Source organism: Echinops telfairi, unplaced genomic scaffold, assembly GCF_000313985.2.
Source record: "Echinops telfairi isolate 266 unplaced genomic scaffold, ASM31398v2 ScPeMD7_21;HRSCAF=78, whole genome shotgun sequence".
Taxonomy (NCBI): Eukaryota; Metazoa; Chordata; class Mammalia; order Afrosoricida; family Tenrecidae; genus Echinops; species Echinops telfairi.
The window spans coordinates 4,865,717-4,876,970 of NW_022103918.1; the positions used below are offsets into that span (position 1 = coordinate 4,865,717).

At 37.5% G+C, this 11,254-nt stretch overlaps 1 protein-coding gene across 3 annotated transcripts in view; it reads left to right on the forward strand.

Moving 5' to 3' along the window:
• The window catches only part of PIK3C2G (phosphatidylinositol-4-phosphate 3-kinase catalytic subunit type 2 gamma), a 471,530-nt gene that overhangs the window by 212,764 nt on the left and 247,512 nt on the right, over positions 1-11,254 (forward strand). For all 3 annotated transcript variants that reach the window (XM_045288491.1, XM_045288490.1, XM_045288492.1), the window contains one exon: positions 7,295-7,388. In XM_045288491.1, coding sequence (XP_045144426.1) covers positions 7,295-7,388 — 94 coding nt within the window. The remainder of the gene's footprint in view (positions 1-7,294; positions 7,389-11,254) is intronic.

Genomic DNA, 11,254 nt, shown 5'->3' on the forward strand with positions numbered 1-11,254 from the left:
ATCTAGACAGGCCTGCGGAGACAACATGCATAAAAACAAGACAGAGCAAAACCAAGCAACAATGTACAACAAAACAGCAACAACATCAATCCACTGACAAAGAACAAATTAAAATATACCAAGCAAGAAAAACTTGTGTTTTCCAGTCTAGCCTGTTGGGGCACCATGCCCTGTCTCCTCATCATTCCCTGGGGATCTTGCTACTCCCCTCCCCTGCTGTTCCGCTGCACCCCCCCAGTAGGGGAAGCCCTAAATCCATTTATTAGTCTCTACTATTAGTCTCAGCCTCCATTGAATTCCTTCTGGCCATTAACCAGCAGCATGGCTAGCTTTGCCCTCAGGCAGAGTGCATTAGAGAGAGTATTACTGTCACTTTCTCAGCCTGTCCAAGGAGAAATGATATAGTTTATACGAATTTGCTTGAGTGTTCCCTTCATGGAAATTAGAGTCACATGATCATGAGTCATATACTAACTGCCTTGGTGAGAGGTCTTTGAACCAATCTTGTGAGCTTTTCCAACATAATATACATGTCCCAATCACAGTCCCATTTTCTCTTTAATGCATACTATGAGAGATTGCTCTGCCAGAAATGCTTTTTTTTAAAAAAAGAACCTTTTATAATTGAGTTAAAACATATAAAATATCATTCCACAGTTCAATTACATCAAACAGTATTGTATAATTGTTACCACAATCAGATTCCAAACATTCTTTTTCTTCCTGGACTCCTTGACATCATCTCTCTTTTCCCCTGCCCCCACCACCCCTAGAAACCCTTATTCTATTTGCTGTCCCTCTAGGTTCATTAACTTGTGACAGTTTCCTTTGCCCTCTCATATCCTTTTTAAGTCTCTGAATCTCTGGAAACCCTTGGGCAGCATTACCACCTCATACTAAAGATCTGTGTCTGTGTTAGTCTGGGTAGACTAAAGAAACAAATTCATAGACACTCACATGTGTATAAGAAAGCACTTTATATACAAGAGCAATTTTATATTGAGACAACATCCCAGCCCAGTCCAGACCTAGTCCATAAGTCCAATATTAGCCCATATGTCCGATACCATTCTATAAAGTCTTCTTCAGATTCATGAAACACATGCAGTTACACCAAGTGCAGGAAAATTACAGGCCAGTGGGTGGAAAATGTGTGCATCCAGTGGTAGTGTGGGCATCTCAGCGCTGGCAGGGGTCTCCACATGACTTCTCCGGTTCCAGAGGTCTAGCATAGTTCCATATGTCTTGTCAGCTGAAAGTCTCTCAGCAAGTGACTAGTGAGAGTCTCTCTTGCCTCCAAGGAGGAAATCCAGGAATTCCCAGAACCCTCAGGGGAAGGCCATGCCCATACAGAGGTCTCAGTAGTTATGACCTGATTGACAGACGAGACTCCACCCCTTCACCCTTAATCCTATCAAGTCCCAAATTGTCACCAGATTATGAAACTACCACAGTGTCTTTGTCTTTTTTCTTGTTTAAGACTTAATAAATGTTCTCCTTAAATTATATTTAAAATATAGGATCTTTTATGTACTCTAAAACAGGGCTTTTGAGATTTTAGTGAATACTCACCAAAAGAGAATGTATATTGCTGTTTTTGTAACTATGTTAAGCCAATTGAACTTGATGTAACCTGAGATTTTACTCCCAGTGTTGGGGACTCATTCCTTCAAGGTGTTTGGTAATGTCTGAGAAGTTTTTAGACCCTGTAGAAGAATATCATGATTGCTAAGTAGAGATAGTCAAAAAGAGGAAGGCCCTTAAGGAGATGGATAGACAGAGTGGCTGCAACAGTACATTCAAGCCTAGGAACAATATAAGAATGGCACAGGTCTGGATAGTGTTTTGTTCTATTGTGCAGAAGGCTGCTATGAGCTGGAACTGACTGATTTGCACCTTACAACAGCAACAAAAAGAAGTTTTCATAACTATCCCTTGTGTTCTCAACCACATTCGTGAATATATCTGCAGCAAAGGTAAATATCCAAGAAGAAATAGGATTTGTCCAGAATACATGTAGAATACACACACACACACACACACACACACACACACACACACACACTCATTCTCACAGCCATTGAGTCAATACCAACTCAAAGTGACCCCACAGGACAGAGTAGCATTGCCCCTGTGGCTCTCTGAGACTATAACCCTTTACGGGAGTATAAAGCTTTCATCTTTCTCCCAGGATGCAGCTGGTGTATCCCACTATGACAACTGCGCCCCTATGTGGTTTTCTAGACATAAAGATAGATAGATAGTATTGGGCATATACTAATTCTTCCTCTCACTTCTGCTCAGCCTGCAATCTACCCATGCTTCTACTCATCAACCACCTTCATTGCAGGGTCATAGGTAATAGTATTTACCTTATTGCCTTTCAATTTTGCTCTTCTCCAAGTGTCTTCCTCTGTCTCCATCATTTTTTGGCCAATCATTTATATTGCTTCCCTTTACCCATATTAACGTGTCTCTCGCCCTTTGGCTAGTAAATCCCCTTCCTTTCCACTTTTACACCTGGTGACCATTCAAAAATATTTCTTAAATGGGAAATATTTTCTTGACTTTTTACAAGAGTGGTCCAATAAAATATTTGTTCTGCTGTAATTCATTAATTCATTCAGTATGCCTTCCAGTTTCAACCATATTGTGAGAAGCTTCATAGAGTCATCATTATTCTTTAATACTGTTAGGCAGGGTTCTTTTGAGAAAAAAAAAACAGGACACACACATATATGTATAGATTCATACACACATATATGCATACATTTACATACATACATATATATATGGATAAGTATACAGCGAGAACCAATAAAACAGCTAATTAGTCCCCACAGCAGTACAGAGGGCTCAGTTCAACTCACTTTTACAGAATAGTTATTATACTGCCTGCAACTCACAAGGGCTGCCGGTCCAAGGTCAAGGAAGCAGACAGCAGTCTTCTCTCAGGCAAGACAGGCAGAGTCTGCCCTTAGGCAACAGACAGTAGGGTGGGTCAGCTATAGTCAGGAGCACCAGAGCTTACTGAAACAGGCCCTGATGGGATTTTGAACTCAAGCATGGTGACGGGATCCACCAGCCTCAAGCTCAACAAGCGCAAAGGTTGTATGAGCCAGCAGCATGGTGAAACAAGTCTCGAGAGATCTTCAAGCGCTAGTGACAAGATCCATGGGTTGGCTTGGCCCACAGGTAGCTCAAGCATCGCATGCTGGTCCAATCACCACGGAGGAAGAAAGAAAGGGACTCCTTGGAAAGTCGTTTATGTTATTGCCCTCCAGTCAAGCTGCGACCTGATTTAACTCTGCCCACATATTTCTATTGGCCTAGTTCACACAATAAAATTAACTATCACAAATATTGTGTAGTATTCCATTGTGGTTATGTGCCATTGTTTGTTTATCTCTCTTCCACTGATGAGCATTTAGATTGTTTCTGCCTTTCTGCTGCTGTGAATAATGCAGCAGTGAATGTGGGTTGTGATAGTTGCACAATCTGGTGTCAACTTGAGACTATTAAAGAGTGAAGGGGTGGAGTTCAACCTGTCAATCTGCTAGCAGCTTGATGACCTCATTTGGAGGTGCTATGGAGATAAATAGCTGACTGGAGGCAAGATACAGGCTTTCTGCTTGGTATTCCTGGTCACAAGACACATGAAACTACACTCAAGTCCTGGAGCTGGAGGTGCCACATGGAGACCGATGTCAATGCTGACATGCTTACATTGCCACTGCACCAATAAGACTTTCCACTCGATTGGCTGTGATCATGCATTTGTCATCATTGCATGAGTTCATGATTCTCAAGAGGAATTTACAGACTGGTATCAGACATATAGGCTAATATCAGACTTATGGACTTTATCTGGACTGGGCTGGGATGCTTCCTTAATGTATAGTTACTGTTTGATATAAAGTTTCCTATTACACACATATGAGTCTCCCTAGATTTGTTTCTCTAGTCTACCTTGACTAACACGTTACAGTACCTTGGGAGTCGGTACTATAGAAACAAATCATAAAGATGGAGAGTGGATGCTTGTTTGACCTCTGCCTCATTATAGTTTTTCTTCTTTGGCTAGCCAGATATCAGCTATAGCCATGAAGTTTTCTGGGTTGTTTTCTGCAAAGAATATGGGGAGTTAATGTTTTGATTAATTTCTTTGGTTGTACTCTGGTTATTCCTGTTTGAAATGTCAAAAATAAATGTGATTAACGTGTATTTTAAGCTCAAGGGATGAAATTGCTCCTTGAATTTCTCAAAGACCATGGTTGACAGAAGGTCAAAGTGGTGGACAGAAAGCCTGGATCTGGCTTGATTCATTCAGAGGCCTAAAGCCATACCTGGTATCCATGGAATAGTTTAGATAAAGATTAAGATAAATTTAGCTCTTGACTGTTTTAAGAATTAAGTTTAGGATCTGGCTCTACTAGGTTTATTTTGGGTTTTTTTCTGCCTATTGTTAATAATAATTGATAGAAATGATTATTGGGAAGTATAAGTAGAGAGTTTGTAAACTACCATTTGAAATCTTCAAATGGGTTATGACTCATCTGCAAAGAAGGCTCTGAAATGATAAGCCCCACCCAGTGTCTGGAGTGCTCAGAATATTCAAGGTGAAGAGACTTGCCCAGGAGGCTATGAGGTTGAAGAAAGAAAAAAACAAATGCAAACAGAACTCTTTGGTTTTTTGGGTTTTTTTTTATTTTGAACCAGTAGTTTGTGCCAGTAGCTGGGGAAAAATTGGAGTCATAAAGAAACTCTCCTCTCTAGGACTGAACGTTAAAGAGAGCCTATAGGCAGGTTGAAATGCTTTCTAGTTGACCACCTTGATCCACTTGTTGAGTGAAAGTGGAATAAATGCAGCAATAAAGAGATGGGTTGAGTCTGACCACTGACATCTGTGGATGTGGTTCACGGAGGCTAAAGGAGAAGATGAGAGCAGATTGGTTTTAAGTTCATGACCTAGCACAAATTCATAAGAAAGTATGTCAGTGCCCATGGTCTAAGGGTGAGGCAACCAATGGGCACCCTAATGAGGTTGAGTGAGGTAGCCCACACAGAGTTGATCAGAACCCAACCAGATGAAGAGAAGAATTTGGGGCCTGAGAACTGGTGTATATTGCTACTGACTTTATGATTTCACTTAGCTTATGGATGTGGACTCACAAGGTTCCAATTGGAATGAAATTCTTCACATCCAAGAATATAATTGTCTCCTCAGAGCTCTGGGTTGATGTAAGTGGGCAGTATAGAAATTGGATACCCAAAATGCAACAGATAAAGGCATGAAGTGGCTGGCTTACAACCTTTCATAGGTGGGGGAATATATTCATAGGAGTAAGGTATAGGTGTTACTTAACTGCAATTGTTAAGCATAGAATATTGTTATGTTGTTCACTAATAGAATATTATGTTTAAATGAGGCTTTGGCACATAGTGAATTTTATCCTGTTTTTAGATTTTATATTTTATCCTGTTAGTACAGATATGATTTTATTACTGTTTGTTTGCGATTTATATATGGCTAAAGAGTTGTGCGAAGAGTGTCAAGTTGACAAGGGGTGGTCTGTGGTAGTTACACAATCTGGTGTCAACTTGAGACTATTGAAGAGTGAAGGGGTGGAGTTTAGCCTATCAATCAGGTCACAGCTTGATGACCTCATTTGGAGGTGCTATGGAGATAAATAGCTGACTGGAAGCAAGATACAGGCTCTCTGCTTGGTATTCCTGAGGACAAGACACATGGAGTTACACATAGAGCTAGAGCCCTGGAACTGGAGGAACCACATAGAGACGCATGCCATGCTGACATGCTTACACCATCACTAGACCCACAAGACTTTCCACCCACTGGTATGATACCTTCCTGCATTTGACATCAATGCAATGACATCTTCTTGAGTCTGAAGAGGAATTTACAGACTGTCATCGAATGCATGGGTTAATATCAGACTTAAGGACTTTATCTGGACTGGGCTGGGATTTTTTTTAATATATAATTATTCTTTTATATAAAGTTCTTTCTTATATACATATGAGTGTCTATGAATTTGTTTCTCTAGTCCACCTGGGCTAATACATAAGTGTTAATTTACTATTTATATTACAGCTCTTGTTTCTCTGGGATATAGACCATGTGGAGAAATTGCTGTAGTATTTCTATTTCCAACATTTTGAGGACGCACTTAACCATTTTCCACAGTGACTGCACCATTTTACATTCCCATCAGCAGTGTTTGAGGGTTTCAGGCTTTCCCCAAGTTTGCCAGCATTTGTTGTTTTTCGTTTATTTGAACATTGCTATTAACACTGGCATGCGATTTCTCATTCTTTTTCTAATGTACACATCTCTAATATCTAATAATGACCATTATATCTAATGGTCATAAGCATTTTTTTCATGTGTTTGTTAGTTGCCTTAATGTCTTCTTTGGAGAAGTGTCTGTTCATGTCCTCTGCCTGTTTTTAATTGGATTTTTAGTTTTCTTGTTGCGGACTTGAATTTTTTCATATATTTTGCATCTTAGTCCCCTGTCTGATATGTAACTACCAAAAGAATTTCCCCAGTCTGTGAATTTTCTTTTCACTATTTTGTTGAAATCTTTTGATTCCTATAAATGTTTAGTTTTGAGAAGGTCCTGGTTATTGGCTTGTCTTTTGCTATTTGTGTGTTTTCTCTTATGCTTGATAGTGTGTTTATATCTTAGGACTCTTAAGTTTGTCTCTTTTTTCGTATTGATGATGTTTATAGTTCTAAATTTACTTAAGTATTTGATCTATTTTAAGTTTCTTTTTTAATATGGTGTGAGCTATTGGTCCTTTTGCACTCTTGTACAAATGGATATCCACTTTTCCCAGCATTATTTGTAAAATGAGACTATCTCCTCCCATTTAATGAATTTTGGCCCATTGTCAAAGATCAGCTGTGTGTAGCTTAATGGATTTACTCCTGGTTTTTCAATTCTGTTCCATTGGTCCATGTGTCTGACATTCTACTTGTACTCTACTGATTTCACTTGTAGTAGATTTTGATATCAGGAGGTAAGATAATTTCTTCTTCAATCTTCTTCTTTAGTAACACATTGGCTAGTAGAAGAGCTTTTGTTTCAGTCCATGTGAGATTACAGAATATGAAAAAGATGGTATTGGTGGACATATTAATTGATCATAGGATTATTGTTTTTACTTCTTGTATTGCACATGGTTTCCATTCTCAGATCTCCCTGATATCCATCATGCATTGCCTCATACTAGTCACAGCTCAATAGAAATGTTTTCTTTGTATTAGTTTTCCAGATCAAGAAATTCGTAAGGCAGCAGTTCAACAATTAGACAGCCTCTTGAATGATGAACTCCTGGAATATCTCCCACAACTAGTACAGGTAAGAACAGCAGAGCTGCCAAGGGGTTCCAGGGTCTTCACTGGGAATTCCCTAAACAGATCCCAATGAATCAACAACAGATTACATAAAACTGCAATTTAGCTAACCAACAAGATAAATAATAGCTTAGATGTCAATATAGGTAATGTAGAAAATGCCTAGTCAAAATTGGTGGTCATTTAAAAAAGTCTATAAAAGACAAACAGCTTAAAGTCAGCTTAGTGACTGCAAAAAGAACAAATAGCAATTGTTTTATTAAAAAAAAAACCCTGATTGTGTTACAAAGTAATACTATTCAAATAAATGCTTTTTACAAAATAATGATAGCCGATGCAACACCTCATATTTTGAGTTTCTTGACTTTCATAGAGGCTTCTCATATTGATGATAAATTCTTAAAGTTCAAATGTTGCCACTCATTACTATAGTCTAGTGATAACATCTAATATCATAATGTTGGGCAATTTTAGAAATCAGTAGAAAAAAAACTACAAATGTGAGCAAGTCAAAAACTTAGTCAAAAGCTAAATATGGAGTATGTATACACTACTATAAGAATAGTTTACAATGAGAACATACTTTGATATGCATTTGTGCTTAAATATTATTTAAATTACAGCACATGTTCTCATTTTTATTTTAATATAAGATGATACTTTTGAAAGCGTTATTTCAATTCTACATTGAGTTTAAATGTTTACTTTAAAGAACTAGCTTGTTCACATGTGGAAAAGTAATTTTACTAGATAATTAGAAGGGTGGTTTTTCTTGGTGGTTGTGCTGTTAATATAACTTGAGGGAAGTAGAAGGACAACTAGCACTACATTTTTAATGTAAACATGAGATTGTTTTATAAGCTAATTATTTCTTACCCTTCACTGTCCTGGAAATCAAGTATGTTTGAAAAAAGTGCTTAAGAGAGAAAATTTATTTTATCTGTAGAAACGCACATTATATATTCTCATCACCTAAATATAATATCAGATTTTTTTCTTGGCACCATTATTTTATTCTGCCGTCCAATCATTAGATTATAAGTTACCTTAAAATTAAACCTCAAATTTATAAAAAGCCCATTCTTTCACTGAACATGTTATTCATATTCCTAGATGTCACATTGGGACTTCTTTAAAATTCTGTAGACATGTTTTTTTATATACACATATGTATTTTATAGATATGCATATAACTGTGTTTATATTAAATATACATATATAGTACATAATAATTATTTGGGGATAGAAAATTAATGATAGAATAAAGCTTAGAATCTAGGTTTTCTTACTTCAAAATCAAAATTTTTTAACCTGCTCTCTATGAAACTTCCAAAAATTTAAAATAAATTTCATAGAGTATTTGACAGCCTTATTCTGATCTTCCTATGAGAAATTTAATATAACAATGTGTTTCTGAGGCTCTAGCCTTAGGAATAGAGTAGAAATTTGAGAATTGATAATTATGTATAATATTAATATAGACTTGAATTCTCAACCTTTTGGGAAAAAATATCATGTGCATGTATCTACAGACCCCTCACTTCCAAAGCCCACAGAAAACTGCTACTTCCCTTACATGTTGTATACATCCTGATTATGATGACACATAAAATTAAATGGCACATTTTATAATTGATCATGTAGGTGACAGAATATCCCAAATTCAGAAGATATCTTTTGGAACGATAACTAAGAGGAGTGTTAAGTAGGTCTCAAATTTCATATTTTTGCACATGTACTATGCATTTCTCAGGATCCCTCTGTTATGGATTTAAATTATTCCCCCACAAAATATTTGTGAAGTTTTCTGGGGCATGTTTTTCAGTATTATGTAATAATCCTCAATTTTGTGATCTGATGTGGTTATCCTATGTGTTATAAACACTGCCTCTTTGCTGCTAATGAGATAACACACTTTGAGGTGTTATATTAATGAGGCAGGATGCAGTCTTCAGTATTAAGTTGCATTTTGAGTCAATTCCTTTGAGAGATAGAAGAGATTAAACAAAGAAACAGCTATTAGAGAGACCTACCACCACAAAGGCAGAAGAGCTGTGGATCATAGCTTCTGGACCCGGGCCCCTGGAATGCGCACCTTCTGGAGTTCCAGACCCAGGGAAAGATTCATTTCAAGATACATAGAGGGCGGCCAGACCCACAGAAGCTGAAAGGAGACAAGGCCCTTTCTCCAGAGCCAACAAAGAAAGCCTTCCCTTACCTTGAATTCAGACTGCTAGCCTCCTAAATTTCAAGAGAATAATTTTCTGATTGTTAAAGCCATCCACTTACAGTATTTATGTTATAGCATCACACCTAAGACAACTTCCTAAAGAGATTGAGTTTACAAATAACTGTATCATATAATTACATCACATCACTGTCTTGAAAGTTGATACATTGAAACATCCTTAGGGTCAGGTGATTGTTGTTGTTAATTGCCATTGATTTGACTTCAACTCCTGGTGATGTCTTGTACCACAGAAGCAAACATTGTATGCCTCTGTCCTGGACCGCCCTCATGATCACTGGTTTGCTCAGGTCTCTGCTGCAGGGCCGATGTTTGTTGAGTACTTTCTGGTCTAAAGGGCTTATCTTCTAGCAGACAAGGCACTATTGTGACCCATTAGGGTTTCATTGGCTAAGTTTTGGAAGTAGATCACGAGGCCTTTCTTTTGAGGCTGTCTTACTATGGATGTTCTGATGAAACCACCATCAGTGACCCTGCTGATATTTGAATATAATCAGTGTAGTTTTCAACATTACAGCAACATTCAAGGCGCCACAGCACATCACACTGAAAGAGATATGGCGGTTAATGTGAAAATAAAGGTGAAGCCATTTTGCCAAATTTCATATTATGGCTCATGGTAAGGTCACCTACCATATCTAACCCAAATCAAAGGAATGCTTTTACTGAAATTTGCATAAATTAAACCCATTTGAAAGTCCCAATCTGGGTCAATGTGCTTGATACTGGGAATATTGCTGAGAAACGTATACCTGTAAATCCAGATTCATAAAACACAATGGATAGAAAATCTTACAGAGCAAATACAGAGAAGATAGAATCCTGTAAAGCTGTAACTTTGCCCTATGTACATATGAAGATTATTAAGTGCTCTGAAAGGGTAGATATAACATCAGGGGATGGGGGGCAGGGGGTGGTACAAGTATTTCCCAAACATTTATTTTAGAATTTTCAATTACCATCTATGTTCCACTATGACTTTATAACTTGCCAACAGATAAAAATTCGTACTCTGTTAATAATCTTTCATAATGATGTTATTCTGTCATTTATTATCCCATTAAATTATACAGGCCATGTTATAGCCATAAGAAAAAACTCTAAGGTCACAGTGAAATCAGAAAACTTGGTTATGCCACGGAGTAAACTCAGCAGGCTCGGGTGTTTCTGTAAACCACAAGTCATAACTAGGCAGGGAGGTTCCCAGAACAAAGTTCATAGAAATTAAGTGCACAACAGAAAAAAGATTACCTACATTCTCTGTCATGAGACAGGACACAGAGGAAAGAGGTACATGTAGACAGAGTGAAACAGAGTTTGGAAGCCAGACAGTGACAATCAGTTCTTGGGTTCAAGAAAGAAAAATCATTCTGAAATCTAGGAAGAAATGTGGAAGTTAATCCTGAGACATAACTCCACATTCATATGCTCATATGATATATCTACTTCAGAACATAAACAAAACTTTGGTTGGCATTAGTAAAAAAGTAAAAAGAGAAGGATATAAGATAAACCTTAGTTTAAAGCAACACACGATATGGTCTTTATACATTCAGACAATGGGATTTTATGCTAATTTTTGAAATCCGCTTTAGTACTCTAATATCTTAGGAATTTGTAAG